The 15,990-nt window shown below is 39.8% G+C and overlaps 1 protein-coding gene across 2 annotated transcripts; it reads right to left on the minus strand.

Annotated features, from left to right (window-relative positions):
* Positions 1-620: 620 nt before the first annotated feature.
* LOC135943506 (uncharacterized) lies at positions 621-9,314 on the minus strand. Of its 2 annotated transcripts, XM_065490066.1 has the most exons (8): positions 9,114-9,314; positions 8,095-8,517; positions 4,849-5,090; positions 3,874-4,333; positions 3,026-3,503; positions 2,394-2,471; positions 2,037-2,213; positions 621-1,906 (listed from the first exon to the last, which is right to left on the minus strand). In XM_065490066.1, the coding sequence occupies exons 1-8, from the start codon at positions 9,284-9,286 to the stop codon at positions 1,817-1,819; spliced, it is 2,121 nt and encodes a 706-aa protein (XP_065346138.1). In that variant the 5' UTR covers positions 9,287-9,314; the 3' UTR covers positions 621-1,816. The 2 variants fall into 2 exon arrangements, with proteins under 2 accessions (XP_065346138.1, XP_065346139.1); XM_065490067.1 differs by lacking the exons at positions 8,095-8,517; positions 9,114-9,314 and adding an exon at positions 7,077-7,218.
* Between the last annotated feature and the right edge of the window lie 6,676 nt (positions 9,315-15,990).

The following is a 15,990-nucleotide window of genomic DNA, read 5'->3' on the forward strand; positions in this document are numbered from 1 at the left end:
AGATCAGCCACTGTGCAGTAAAGAGAGCGTGTCAAAATTTTTCTTATCAGAATTCCATCAGCGTGTAGACTTGGAGCCATACGATGGTTATATTTTTTGGCATATTTTACTAACTGTTAATGCTTGCAAAAGGAAATTTACAGAAAATTTATATTAAAGCAGATTTTACTCCATCATATTTTATAAATCAGATGTGAAAGATTTAAAAATATGATTGTGAGTCGTCGAAAAATATCTTGTTTTAAGAAAAAGCTTTTAATTTTTAATTCCTGTGGGATTTTTTTATTTACTCTATTTTATGGAAAATTATTAACTATTTTTATAGAGCAGAGGATTTTATGGTGTAGGGTGTTAAGTGATCTAAGGAAATGAAAACAAAGCAGTGTTTGTAAGAGTATGCAAAATATTTTATTGACATATCATATTATCAGTTTCTTACAGTTACGCTGGAACTGTAAGGTTTAGTTTAAAGTGGAATGATACAGGCCAAAAATTGAAAAATATTCGAATTATTGTTGGATGCCATACCAGATTTCAAGTAAGGAGACAGCCATTACCATTTGAAAAGCTTGGTAACTTTCCAGCCAATTTTCTCAAAAAATTACAGCGCTTCTTAGGTAAATTTAGGCTTTAACTGAATCCTAAGAGACGAGTTTATGCATAGACAACAAGCATTTTCCAGGCTTTTGGCTTTTCCAGTATCATTCCTCTTTAATTTCCCCTGGTCCCGGTAAAATTGTGCAACTAACTTTCAACAAACAATCGCGAATTTCCTTGTTGCAAGAAAAGGTTGAATTCAACAGCGAAAAATTTGTTGAAGCAGATTTTGCCACCGTGACCAGGAAGATTTACAGTCTAATTAAAACTATTTTTAAAATGATTGTAAATTAGAGATGTAACAATAATATGAAAGTCGTCACTAGATCTTTAAATTCACAAAAATGTGAAAATCAAAACCGGCTTTTTCAATGTATAATACGTCTTGGTGCCGTAAATAAGTGATTTTCACGAAACGAAAACTATAAAAAACGCCACTCAAAAATGTTCTCAAGAAGTCGAGACAAGTAATTATAAACCTGTGAGTCTCTGTCTCCATTACATCAACCTAATTACAAAACTGAGATCCTGATATACGAAATATATTCGAAACGAAAAGCGACAACAAGAGTGGCGTTGTTGCAGTTAGATTCAATTATGAGCACTCGGTCCTAGCAGCAAATAATGGCATTTCAAACTGCTTAAATTTTAAAAAAGAAATAAAAAAATTGGAGAAAAGTATATAATGTAAGTTCATGCCATGTTGCTGGAACCATTCAGTCGCGAGCGTCAAACCTAATCTACATTCCGTTAAACTAACTAATAAGAAAAATATTTACATAGGAACTTGATACATGGGTAACAAAAAAGCGGACATCTTGTCAACTGGGAAAAAGGTCTGGATATAATTTACAAAATTTTTAGTTGATTAGACCATTTCCATTTGGGATTGCACGTTCAAGAGAGAAAAAAAATGTCCGCGTTTTTAATCTGGCAAAATTTATTGCCGAAAAAAATATATTTGGGTGTGTCACCATATTTAATCTCGGTTCATGAGCGCTTTTTCACAATGAATATGTGTAAAGAGACAAAATTAGGTAAAAAAATTTACACAAAGTGAACCAATACACAAAAATACTCCTAATTGAGAAGACGTCGAACTAGTGAAGGTGCTTAACCACTCAAATGGTCGTTTTAAAAAGTTCCGAAGCTTAATTTTTAGGTGGGGTCACACTGGCACCAAATGAGTTTTGAGCGAAGTTTTCAGAGTGTAAAGAGATCAAGCAGCCTTTGACGACGGCGTATTTGAAGAGGTCTTGGGGGTCTTCTTGGGCACGCATTGAAGTTCATGTCTTTCCCAGTCATCTTTCTACAACAAGTAAAAGAATGCTATTAACACCTGCAGAAAAATCTAACTTCAGCGGAAAATTAAAATTTGATAACAACCGAAACTATTTTTATGCAACACTATCTATGTAATCAGAGATTGTAGTATTTACTTGGCATTGTCGGCTGCAGTAGCGTCCTTGGCGACAGTTACCGCACTCAAACTTAGCCGGTTTTTCATCGCACCTCATGCACATCTCCACCTTGCCATCTGACCTCCATGGCTCACTCGCCGTTGGATCGTCAATAACTAGATGGTCACTGTCAAAGTCACCACACAGCCTCTCCACCTGAAACACAACCGCAAGAAAAACTCAACTTTATGCCATCTATGTAAATTCCATTAGACAAAAAATCCAACTTTCCATACTTAGAATAACGTGTTTGGTGCAAATAAAAATTACTATTGATTAAAAAATAAAACATTTATCGGTTGTACAAAAGACATAAACGGAATTTAGGATACGTACAGTTCTTTGAGATGTTCCCTGCTTCTTGGAGAGTTCTGTTGTGGGGTTTGTGACAGTGATGGTGAGCTCACTGTGGGCCTAAAAGCAAAGGTGCATGTGTTAACAAACAGAACAGGGGCGTGCGAGAACTTAAAATAAAAGCCTAAAATTCAAAATGTAATCGTGTCTTGCCTTAGCTGCCCAATAAATTAAATTCATGAATTAAATTTAATTAAATTCAGCATTGCCTTACAACCCAGTTTTAGTAAAATTATTAAAAAAGAAATCAATTTATCTATTTGTTCCTTAGTAAAATTCCAACATTTTAAAGACTTAAAAAATCAACCAATTTTAAGAGTAATAATTTCAAAATGCTCTTCCTGAATCAATTTGGACTTAATTTTCATCCTACGTACTCATATAGCTCAAGTGGAGGTCAAATGCAGAGATTACTAAAAAAATTATTATAAAATATTAGTGTAACACTGAATTTTTCAATCAAATCCCTGAAACACATGATTACCCAAAAAATGGTTCATGATTTTCAAAATTGCAAGATGTTGTGCACGGAAAATCCTTTGAATAATAAAATACTGATCTATTTTCAATGCATGCCAGTGAATTAAAAAAACAAAATAGAGGTAAAGGCTCACCTTTGAGGAGCCAAGTAGATCGGTGATGGAGACGTTGTGGTCAGCCGCTAGGTTGGGGATGGGCATGTCACTCAGCCGGTCGCCCTGGTGGCCTGGCTTCTTGGGCTCAGTCAACAACTGCATCAAGGTGGGCGAGTTGTTGTTGGCCAGGACGGTGTTGCCAGGCGTTTTGGTCAAGATCTTCTGCAGCATGGGAGTGGTGGCGGGATTGACCTGTTGCGGCAGTTGGTGCAAGGTCACGTCAGGGTAGCTGTGTAGCCTGCGACTCGCTTGGCTGGACATGGGCCCGCAGGTTGATTGCATTCTGTTGTCAATGCGGCTCTGGATAGCAATTCCTTGCAGAATGTTCTGGAAGTTCGTGTTAGGATCCATCGTTGGCAGGGCGATGGTGCTGCTGTTGGCACTGGTGGTGGTGCTGCTCTGTTCTCGGCGTGGCATCCTGCGCCCCTGACGTGGGATTTCATCTGGATTGTTTCGCCTGGAAGTGAAAAATTGGTTGTTACTATACGGAGAGGAGAACCACGGTCATTAAATGAAGTCATTTTGAAAACATTTTGTGCCTTTCTAAAAGGAAAAATAAACCTCTAGATGGAGTGGGGAATTTTTCCAAAAATTATTTATAAAAACTGGCTGAGAGATTAAAAAATACATAAAAAAACTGCGGTTTGTTGATATTAAGGTTTGCATATATTTTTTTAATTATTTCAAAACTGGCCTAATCACAATCTTGGAATTCTAGAAAAATTATTTCCCATCTTAAAACTAATATGTCTTATCTGAAGAACAAGAATTCTCTTGTATTTTTTGGAGATAATAAAAAATAAATTGCCGAAGGTATTTATTATTACCTATGAGTAGCGATGATATGGGACGCTTTGATGATGGGTCCTTGCCGTCCCTCACCGATGGGCAGTTGTTCCTGCAGGCCATTTGCTCGCGGCTTCATGGACAGTGGGATCAAACGACGGACGTGTGCCTTGTCCAAGAGCTCGCTCTTCAAGCTCTTCTGGCTGATGTAGCTGTACAGCTCAGCCAGCTTGCAGGAGATCACCTGCGTGAGGCTCTCCACCTCCCGACTGGTGTTTTCGATCAGCCGGTTGATCTCTTCCGGAGATCGAGCTTTGTCGAGGATGGCATTGATCTGCCGTTCCCGACTGTCCGTGAGGGTTTCGCCGTTGCTCAGGCGAGAGAGTTTGGCATCACTCTCGGAACTGCTCTGCCTGTGGGTGCGCTTCAGGCGGGATGACGGCTTCATCCTGGGGGCCGCGTCCTCCTCGTCGGATCCACCACCGCTTGAACCAGCTTCGGCTTTCATTGAAAAATGTGCAGTCGTAAGTGAAAATGGATATTACTTAGCATTGTGCGCGTTGGCCAAGGCCAAGCTGAGAGGCAGCTTGGTGCAAGGAGAGTGATTCGAAAAAAGTATCAAGCTGCCGTGAAAGCATAAAAATAAAATCATGGGCAAAATTAGAAATTAAATTAGTATTTAAGCACGCAAAAAATCTCAAGATGAGTTTCAAGATTTAAATTTCTTCACTGGTATTTTTAAAGAAATTTAGTTTCTCATTGCGTGAATGAGTTGGGAAAATTTTATATTTTGTGTGTTTAAAGGCTGGTTGAAATTAATTTCGACAATTTTCAACGCAGGAAAAATGGAAACTATAGAACGGAGTTAATAACTTATGTAAGAAATTTAGCTGAAGCACCACCATGGCCAACACGTGTGTTAATACTGTGAAGGACGCGAACAGGTGAAACAATGTCGTGTTCTATAAACACAGACGGCATTTGCCTTTGTTTGACCTTTGCGAAAAACAACTCACCTGGCGGCGATATGTGGCCAGCAGCGGTGAACTCGAGGGGCTTGGCTCCCTCGTCGAACTCAACGTGCACGAGAGCAGCTGCGGTCCTCGCGACGGTCTCCTCGCTGATGATGGAGTCGCAGCGTTCTCCACCTTCGAGTTGCTGCTGGGGGGCGGCCTCCTCCGCGGCCTCCTCGCTCTCTTCCTGTGCAGGCGGTTGCGCCGCCTGATTTAACGGGCTCACTCCCTGCATTACGTGCGGCCTACGAAAAAGCAAAAAATCGGACTCAGTACTCGCGACAGTGAAGTCCGCGGCGCCCCGTTCCGAAGGGCGCAGGCGCACACGCACCGCTCGATACTCTAGCTAGCTTTCTCGGCTCGTGTGTGCCCTTTATTGCACATTATTTTTTGCCGAGGGTCGCGCGGATTCCGCTCGGACCTCCACTGGAGCCTCTGTGCTCTCACGGTGGCACAGGAGACGGAAATAATTTAATTTTATACAACATGCAATGATTTGTTGGTGGTTGGGAGGAACAGTGAAATTTACTTGGGAGCAACAGTTAGTTGTTTCACAGAAAAAATCGAGAGAATTAGGCACCGCAAATATTTTGCCAATTTTTTTTAAATTATTCAACGTTCAAAAAGATTAAAAATTAATTAGGAATTAATAAGATTAAATAAGAATTGTGCAGAAGATATGATATTAAATTTATCTCAACAAGTGAAACAAAATAAATGCCTCTTTTATTAAGCAAATTAATGTAATATAAACTTTTGCTTTGCAACACACTAACCTTACAAAAACACGCAAGGATTGAAACGTTTCAACAATTTAATGACTTGATATGGAGAAATAAAATAAAAATGAGCAGCGCAATAGTTGAATGTTCGTAGCCTGGCTCAATAAATGTATTTAATTTTACAATTTTCGCAGTTTGGAGAACTTAATAAAAATTTCCATGGAAAATTATAGGTTGGGAGGAAAACTATAATTCGTTGAATATTTAACTGTGTTTATATATTTAAATACAACAAATCTGAAAGTGTAGCAAAATGGGGTTGTGAAATTAAGGCACTTTTAGACTAAAATTGTTTAGTTTTTAGGCAGTTTTTTTTAGTTTAATTTTGCCAGAAAAATAGGTGCATTAATAAATTTTTCATCCCATAAATATGTAGGTTGCAGAACAGAAATTTAAACATTTTTTAGAATCATTGACGTGTGTGAAAAGCAATTTTAAAATCTACGCGAGGTTCATTGTTTTGCGAGCAAGAAATGTGAATAAAATCAATGTTTACGCATAATTATAGTCGGCAATTTGAAAAAGAGTGCAGTTATCAATGCGCCTTCCCTTGTTTCCAAGTGAGATAAGCAGCAAAGTTATTTGCAAGACGAGAGGTGCGTCAAATGCACAGAGGTCTAGCCCGACGCAACGGAACGAATTTATCTTTCTTTGGGAGGGCGAGTAGCTGTGCACCCGGCGCGCACGAGACGAGCATAATATACACACAATAATAATAAAAATGCAACAAAAGATAAGCGAGCGAGCGAGCGAACGTCTCGATCCAGCGGGCGTCGAAAGTGGGCCAGCAGCCGAAACACGATCAAGACGCGCGTAAAGGAAGTGAGAGAGAAAATCGGGCCCGGAGAATTGGGCCGAGCGGCGAGGTGAACGACCTGCTACAGGTAGAGCGCGCGCGAGAGCGTGACGCCATCGGGTTCAATGACCCCGTCACTGCCTGGCGCGGGGTCAGAGGTCAGCGGCCGCGGACCCCGCCGGGGGGTGAGCCCGAAATATTTTCGAGGTGCAACGTCAGACGCATTTGGCACGACACGTGCCGTCTGGAAGCACGTATATATTATGTACTTTGGCCGGAACTCGATTTCAAACGCTCGGCACCCCTGCGTCCCGAGGTTGTCAAAATCGCCCAATTTTCCAGTCCGCAGACTGGTTACTGGCTCGCCTTGACCAATAAACAAAACCGCGGCTGAAAGTGAATTTTGCGCCTTATTCGCAGCAACGCCTTTCGCAAATGCGGCCAAAACAGACATCACCCCGTTTGTACGTGCGAACCCTTTCCCAGCATAATTGTCCGAAAATAAAACAGGAAACCCCCTGCGTTTGAGACCCCCTGAGGCGGATTTCGCCTGCCACGCGTGCACCCTGACTCGCTCGACCTCCTTACCCCCTCCCCCTCTCTAACAGAACGAGGGTTCGTCTCAGGGGGCGGCAATCAAGCCCCTATCTCACCTGAACAAAAGGAGACGGTATGACGCATGCAGCTCCGCGAGCGCAAACTGCTGCTTTGGCTGTTGTGTGCCAGCGAGCGCGAGCAAAAGAAACTAGCTATAGCAGCTTCGGGAGACTGCCGCTGCAGCAGCGCCCGGCGAGGTCCTTGACATAGCGGCCAATGACCCTCGTAGAGTGGAGCCGCGCACAAATCACCCACACCGACTGTGTTCGCTGTACTGCCGGGGCGGCAGCAGGGTACACCGACCTCTCACCTAAACGGAAATGCCGGAATTCTTTCGCGCTACTTGCCTCGGGAATTTTATTTAAAAATCGGATTTTGCTTGAACGCAAAAATAAAAGAACGACGTAATCGAAATCAAGAGAAGGTAGTTGTAAAAAAAATAAATAATTCTTCTCTATCTTTAGAAACAGTTTAAACCGTTCTCACAGCACTTTCACTCGAGCTGCATGCATTGGCTACAATGAGTGGCATAAGGATAACCTATTCGCACGCATGCTTGCCGCACTCTCCTTCTCGCAGCTAAATAATTATCTCTTTGCGTCGCAGGCAAGGAGACGGGAGACGACAAAACGCACACTGCGCTTATGGGTTGTGAGACGAACAGGAGACGAACATAATAAATATTCTCCTTATCTTTCGTCGCGTGTTGCAAAATTCATCAGTTGTTAAAAAGGTGTCCCCTATACTGCATATTTTGGGGATGCACAGTAAAATATGTCATTAAATCTTTAATAAATTCTTAATTTTCTACTGATAAGCTATCTCGGAAGGCAAAAATGGAATTAAAATCAGTGTTTAACATTTATGTTGTACTGGGAATATAGCTGCTGAAAATCGAAGCACAAATCGGGACAAAGAGCGGTTGAACAACGTGGTAATTTGAATTTTTTTCGTGCCTTCCCCGAAAAGAACGGAAAGGCAATTTTATTGATTATATATTCACAATCATCGGAAATTGTGCAAAGGCAAAAAAAGACATTCAAATAATCAACAATATTTTCAAAATATTCTTACCCGTTGAAGAAGGGGCTGTGCGGCGCTACCCCTGGCGCAGGCAGGAAATTCCGTGTGAGGCCCAGAGCCCCGCAGAATTCTTCCTGCGACACGGTAGAAGCGTCGGAGCTGGCCACTGAAGAGATTGAGGCGGCATCGGGGCTAGTCAGAGGCAGCGTAACAAGAGGCGAGTTCGCGCCAACCGTCTTCTTGAGCCCCGACTTGAAGCCAACCTTCCCGTCATCACCGCTGCGTGGCGCTGCGCGTTGCGGTGGGCCCCATGATTTGGCCTCTTCAACAAGAGAGGGCACTACGAACGGGCAGGACAGGGTTGGAGTGCAGCCTCTCAGAAGTCGACGATTGGGAATTTCTTTGTTCCCTGGAGAAGAGTTGGCTCGCGGAATGATCACATAATATCGACGATCAAAATGTTTGGAACAGATCCTGCACGAAACAGAAAACAAAGGCACGTGGTAAAAAAACGGCGGTAATTATTTCGTTAGTTTTCAAGTAGTTATACGTTACGGGCAATGCAAACACCCCTAACAAACATTTACAAGGCTGTATTGCCATGCCACACACTAACGAGCTCATCATCTGCCTCTCTTTTAATACAAATTTATTTTAATAAATTTGGGCTGGTATCCCACCTAACACAATTTGTATTTTTTAAATTTATCTGAAGAGTTAAATTAAATATTTTATTAGGAGTAAACACCAAAAATAAAATAAAATCAACGGTAAAAAGATACGAAAGATACAGAATTGCTTTTCATACTGCAATCATTTTGCCAAACTTCGTAACAGGGATGCTGCACACGAATTGGCGCCAGAAATAATTAAAAGAAAAATAAATTTTAACAACATCCTTCCATCTATTTTTTTGCGGCTGATCCTTATTACCGCATTTGGGCTCCAAACTACAACAAATAAAAAAGGACGTGCCGAACTTGAAAATTGTTAACCTAAGGCCGCGCTGCACTGCTTGACTTTTTTGGTATATCATACACGCAACGATAATCATAAGAAAATAAACTCACCGCGAGGTTTCGTCGTTGAAATCGCGGCCACATGCTTTGATCCAGTGTCCCCTTACCCTGGGGTCTTGTGGGAAACGATGATAACTAATCCTATCATCAGGATTTTCAGGGATGCCATCTTTTTTCGTTTTCCTGTGTGAATTGTTACATGTCGAGACGGCGCACTGAGGCATCGTGGTGTGTATGTAGGGAGCAGGAGCGTCTCACGTCTTCTCACGACTGCTGCTACACGCGCACTGAACTGACACCACTGAGCGAGAGGCTGATATATAGGGAAGCTACACGCACTCTTGCGTTGAAGCCGGGGGTAGGTAGGTGGTGTCCTCTGCTATGCCTTGCTGTTGCTCCTCCGCTTCGCGTTCTTTTTCAGGCAGCCCCTAGAGAAAACAAGGTCTTTGCTTGTAACTTACAATACGCATTATTCGACGGACAAATTCCCAACGCTGGTAAAACATCATGGTAGGGTCCCTTACTCTGTAGGGGGTATCTGCGTCGGAACACAACCAAGGTTGCAAGGTTGACGAGAATTATGGACTCGTTTCTGAAAAGTTTTGAATGGAACCAATTTGAAAGGAAATATATTTTTGGTACTTTTTGTCACGGCGTGTAACCAAAATCATTTGCAAGGGCCCCGTCAATTTTAAAGATTTTTCATTTCAAACGTACGTTCTAATGAGTGTACAAACCAATATTTTTATTTATTGTGTTAGAAGCTTTTGGATCAGAAGACAAAACGTTGAAAAAATTAGTAAAACATTTTATAAAGCAGAGCATTGAAATCCCCCGATTTTCTAACCTAAAATTACTTTATAATTGTGACCACCAGACCAGCCTCGTTTATTTCCTGTAAAAGAGAATGGGAATATTAGTCAATTTTTATATATTATGTAGGATAAAAAAATTGTTTGATAATCACTTCAATATTTGTGCAATGAAATCAATTAAAATGCATTTTACTTTAAAATCAGTGTTTGACATTTTATGGTGGACATGGACAAAATCAAAAAGCAAAGAAAAGGCAAATATAATTGTTTTTCTCCTGACCACGTAGAGGGAGCAGTGTTTTCTAAACGAAGCAAGACGAGGCTTGGCGGCAGGAGAGCAGCTACCTTTTTTGGGGTTGGTGTTGGTGCATAGCTCTCTCACGTTCATGCTACTCCGTACCAATCTTTTTCCTCTTTTGCTACACAAGGCCGGTTTTCTGCCGCGTGACTAAATCACATATGCTCGAAAATCAACAAAGGGTCCAAAACCCTCTGTAGGTATAGGGTATACAATGCACGTCGCAATATTTTACCACCCAAGGATCAATTCAAAAAAGATTCTGGGTACCTTTGAAGAATTATGACAAGAAAAAATTTGAAAGGAAATATATTTCTCCTGCTTCTGTCACGGGGTGCACCGGTGCAACCAAAAACATTTGCAAGGACCCCGTCAATTTTAAAGATTTTTCATTTCAAACGTACATTCTGATGAGTGTGGAAACCAATATTTTTATTTATTGTTTTAGAAGCTTTTGGATCAGAAGACAAAACGTTGAAAAAATTAGTAAAACATTTTATAAAGCAGAGCATTGAAATCCCCCGATTTTCTAACCTAAAATTACTTTATAATTGTGACCACCAGCCTCGTTTATTTTTCCTGTAAAAGAGAATGGGAATATTAGTCAATTTTTATATATTATGTAGGGAAGGATCCATATTAAGTGAACCCCTGTTTGGCAAGTGGTCTTCAGATCTTGATGAAATTCGGTGGAGATGATGCCCTAGGGAACCTAAGTTAAACCCTAAAATATTAGGTCAAAATTCCAAAAATTGTTCATTTTACAGGGGGTCAAAGTTTGAGATTTTTGAAAAAGGTGATGTTTTTGGCGATTTGTAACTTGGACTCTGTTTATAGTAAACACAAATATTAGGTATCCAAAATATTTTACGTTTGATGCCAAACAACTTTCCCACGATGACCAACTTCGTAGGTCAAAGGTCAAGGTCACTAAATTGGGGTCAAACTTTTCAAAAAAATCCCACATACCCAAGTACATAAAATTTGGGAAATTCAAAATAGCCAAAATGTGCCTCATATCCATGGTAACAACATATAAAAAATTGGCGATACATTTTTTTTTCGTTTTCGAGATATTTTGAATTGAGTGTTTAAAATCGATGTTTTCCGGGTCTTCTGATCATAAATAAAAACACGTTTTCCGCTTAATCTCAGCTTCTATGGGTCCGATTTACAAAAACCGCACACCGTTTGATACGTAATGACCTCCCCTAGGTAATGCAAGTGATCATAAGGGTGCCGACCCCCTTCGAACCCTTAACCACCCCCTGGAAATCCGAAAAAATTATTTTTTCATATTTTTAACCTCTATCTCGACAAATTAAGCGTGACACCAATCAAGAATGTCCCAAAATAGTTACAATAATAAATATTATTATTTTCTTTGTAGAGGAAACCTTCAAAAAAAATTGCTAATATGAAGATGGTAAAAAAAATTTAGGGTTATTTTAAAAATAGCATTAAATCAGGTTTTAGTTTATTCAAAATAACTTGATTAACCTTCATTTATTAATATTTTAAAAATAAATTTAATATTTCACACTGTTCTTTTATTATTATAAATAAATGCAACCACTAATTTATGTGTAACCATCATTATTTGGTGCATATTGTGTGCAATTTCAGATATTTGAATTGCTTGCATTTATTAATTTTTTGTTAAAATATTAATAAATAAAGGTTAATCAAGTTATTTGCGGTTTTTGTAAATCGGACCCATAGAAGCTGAGATTAAGCGGAAAACGTGTTTTTATTTATGATCAGAAGACCCGGAAAACATCGATTTTAAACACTCAATTCAAAATATCTCGAAAACGAAAAAAAAACGTGTCGCCAATTTTTTATATGTTACCATGGATATGAGGCACATTTTGGCTATTTTGAATTTCCCAAATTTTATGTACTTGGGTATGTGGGATTTTTTTGAAAAGTTTGACCCCAATTTAGTGACCTTGACCTTTGACCTACGAAGTTAGTCATCGTGGGAAAGTTGTTTGGCATCAAACGTAAAATATTTTGGATACCTAATTTTTGTGTTTACTATAAACAGAGTCCAAGTTACAAATCGCCGAAAACATCACCTTTTTCAAAAATCTCAAATTTTGAACCCCTGTAAAATGAACAATTTTTGGAATTTTGACCTAATATTTTAGGGTTTAACTTAGGTTCCCTAGGGCATCATCTTCACCGAATTTCATCAAGATCTGAAGACCACTTGCCAAACAGGGGTTCACTTAATATGGATCCTTCCGTAGGATAAAAAAATTGTCCCACTTTTATGGGATTCTCATAAGATTTGACGAGATGTGTGACTCGGCAGAAACTGTAACTTTTCCATTTGCTGCGATTTATTTTCTCATTTAATTTCATTGGTATTTTTTCTTTACTTATAATGATTTTCGTTTTACTTTCTGTCTGATAATTTGAGTGAAATGAAAACCTATCGTTGAAGTCACTGCGCAAGTTTAGTCTCTCACATCTGCGATCATTTCATCACGCTCAATATTTTTAGTTGGTTATTATAGGTGCAGTAAAAAAGAAAACGCGTTTTTAAATAGAGGGCCAAAAATTATGCAAAAACCGACTTCCTGCGCTGCATATTAACATTGAGCGTGGGTGGTGGATCGGCCCGAGGTGCACCCGACGAGGATACATACCCAAGTATTTAAATGCAGGGAAGGGGGTGAAAACCAACTCCGAAACCTTCGTCTAATGATCGGGCCCAAATTGTTACTTGATTAATAGCATTGGAATCTTTGAAACCGATTTTCTCAAAAATATATTATACGGAAAATTTCATCTCTTTTTAATAGAGTAAAAGTACACCAAGTTAAGGTAAAACGTTTGCTGTACAATTGGACTTTAATTTAAGCTAGAAACATGTTTTAAGCTTGTTTTTGTAGCGGTATAACAACGCGGTCTTGCTTTTTGTTGGAAGCCAACAATTGTCGGCGGTTTGAATTATTGTAATTTATTGTAATCACAAAAAGGTTTGCCTCATTTGACACGGGTTAAATTCGGTCGCGATTGAGTTTCCATAATTTTAATTCAAAGATAAAATGTGTCACCCAAAGTATTTTCCTTTCTGCTGATGAACAAACTCGTTAAAATTTCAGACCCAAAATAATTTCAAACGCGCTGTCCTCGCTGTTGCATTTCTTAAAGTGGAATAGGAGTTCACACTCCTTTCCATTTGCCCTTGTCTGAACAACGCGTTCGACAATTCCCGTGCAACAGAGTGTACAGTATGACAAAATATTAGATTTTTGGTAGTTGATGATTGCGGTTGGTCTGGAGCGCAAAGCTCGATCGACACCGCAGTGCAACACCAATGTGCTGGATTAATTACGGCGATTCAAAGTCGGTCCAGTTAAATTTTTCTTGGCTTTCCAAACTTCCAGTTTATGACCCCCGGACTAATGTAGCGGTATAACAACGCGGTCTTGCTTTTTGTTGGAAGCCAACAATTGTCGGCGGTTTGAATTATTGTAATTTTGCATTATTGTTTAACAGCAGAAAGATGATTTTAAAATAAGAATTCAGTTTTCGTCCGTCAGCCACACGGTGCTGACGTGATTCGTTTAATAGTGCAGAACCCGATTCAAAGGGGTGAGTCCAACCGTCAGTTAAACTAAAGAATTTGTAACTTATTATTGTAAACCATTTCAGTTCTTGTATTTGATTAAGCATCCGATCGGATATCCAACTGTAAACCAATACACCAACCAAATTCTTCATCTGAATTTATCGGTCTTCATCATTTCAAACCCTCTTCATATCCCCCAAATTTTAAAAGGGGTTAAAAAGTATAAATAGTTTAATTCTATCACAAAATAGTTATTAAGGGGAGAATCGATCATTTTCTCTTTCTATATCCACCAGTACGGTTAGTCACCAAATCCTCAAAGATGAGATCAAATCAAACAGATTCACCGAGCACCATAATCATGCCACTAACACGCAAATAATATTTTCTCCCGTTTCTTTATGTGAGCACGAGCCAGCCGCCGCCGCCGCCGCCGTATATATTCACTGCGCGACCGACCATTGGGGGATCCTCGCACGAGCGGCGAGAGCAGCTGCCCCATAGGAAAAGTCGACGACAGCTGGCAAGGCACCAGTGCCACCAGTACCCGATCACAGCAGCAGCTGCTGTTCTTTGTGTCGAGCAAAAACCAAAACTTTCGAGCACCAACCACCTTTTCCTTAATTTTTGCCGAGCGGATGTAAGTCCATGGTGCTTATTAAATCGTGCATATACTAGGACCAGCATAAGACAGCTCATATTACAATGGAACGCTTCATAGGGTTTCTCCATTCTGTCCAACAGCTCTACAGCTAATTTAAGAAAATCAGATTGTCTACTACCAAAGTTTTAAACTGGGGAACAACGATTTCCGTCGATCCTTAATGGGGGTATACACGACAACAATATAATACATAAAAGTGATCAGTGATATTAAATTTTAATTTGCGGCTCAGTGCGGCGTGACATTTCTTTGTAAAGGATCTCGTTTTAGCTTTCAAAAAAAAATATTTTTTATTTTGATAAATCAAGGTCTAAACTTGAACTGATACTCAAAAAATTTGAGGTTGTGTTCATATTGGGAATATATGAAAACAGACTTCATCATCGTTGTTCTATTCTAATTCGTCGTTTTAATTCTCGACATCTCGACTACAGTTTCAACGGGAGGTATATATTTGAGCAGTTCGGAGATCTAATACTGACTACCCAATGTCAGAGATGGCAAAAAGTGGTTAGTTTAGTGACTCGAAATGCTCAAATTGCTCAACGGGCTGGGAGGCGCACCAGCGCCGACTCGCTACTTGCTGCTTTGCACCTTTCCAGCATGCGTGATTTGGCTTCACGGGACGAATGTAAGTGTTTCAATGAAGTCCGGGTTTTATCGGGATTAACCAGGCTAAAAACCCAATAAAACCCACTATTTTACCCAAGGCTCCAATATTTTTAGTATCAAAAATAAAAAAATGCTGGAAAATAAAAAAATCGTTTTTTAGCTGTTTTTTAACGCTAAAAAGGTAAAACTGCATTTTTGCACATTGAAAAATTGGCAAGTACCGGGGCATGAGGATTAAATTTCTTCGTTTCTTGAAAAAAATGCAGTGAATAGCAAATTTGAAAAAACCCGAAAAACCAAAAAAAAACATATTACCCCTCAGGCCCGGACTGGCACCAAATTTTTTACCGGGGACTTGATTTTTGCGGCCCACCGAGCCACCGCAGCCCACCCCCCCCCCCCCCCCCCCGAACTTTTATAATTTTCGATTGAAATGAAAGGCAGCTTCCTCGGTGGATAGAGAGAGCAGGGTTGCGAAAGACCCGCATTTAAAAAAATTGCATGTCAGTGTTAAAAACCGTTTTTCATTTTTTTACCAGTTTCTTGTAGGCCATGTTTGCATCACAGTTTTCAATAATTTTCTAAAATTATTTGCTCATGACCTCGACTTGAATTTTTTTTTTGGAGAAAATGAGGCAGCAAAAATGGCAATTTTTAAGAAAAAATTTACAGTAGAGGAAATTTTGACCACTACCGATCGAAAATCTTAGATTTTCACAGGGGAATATGGAATAAATTCATTTCTTGCGCAAGAGATTGTTCAAAATTGAGTGGTATGAACCGTTAAAAACCAGTGGTGAAAAAAATCGGGTGGTATTATTAAAGCAAACACAATCCTGATAGTGAGCTGTTTATTTTTCCGTATTTCTACAGAAATATTATCCTGCTCAGGACGTGACAGGAACAGGAAGCTCATGAATTAGGACTAGAACCAGTAGCCGAAACTAACTGAG

Source organism: Cloeon dipterum, chromosome 4, assembly GCF_949628265.1.
Source record: "Cloeon dipterum chromosome 4, ieCloDipt1.1, whole genome shotgun sequence".
NCBI classification, from domain to species: Eukaryota; Metazoa; Arthropoda; class Insecta; order Ephemeroptera; family Baetidae; genus Cloeon; species Cloeon dipterum.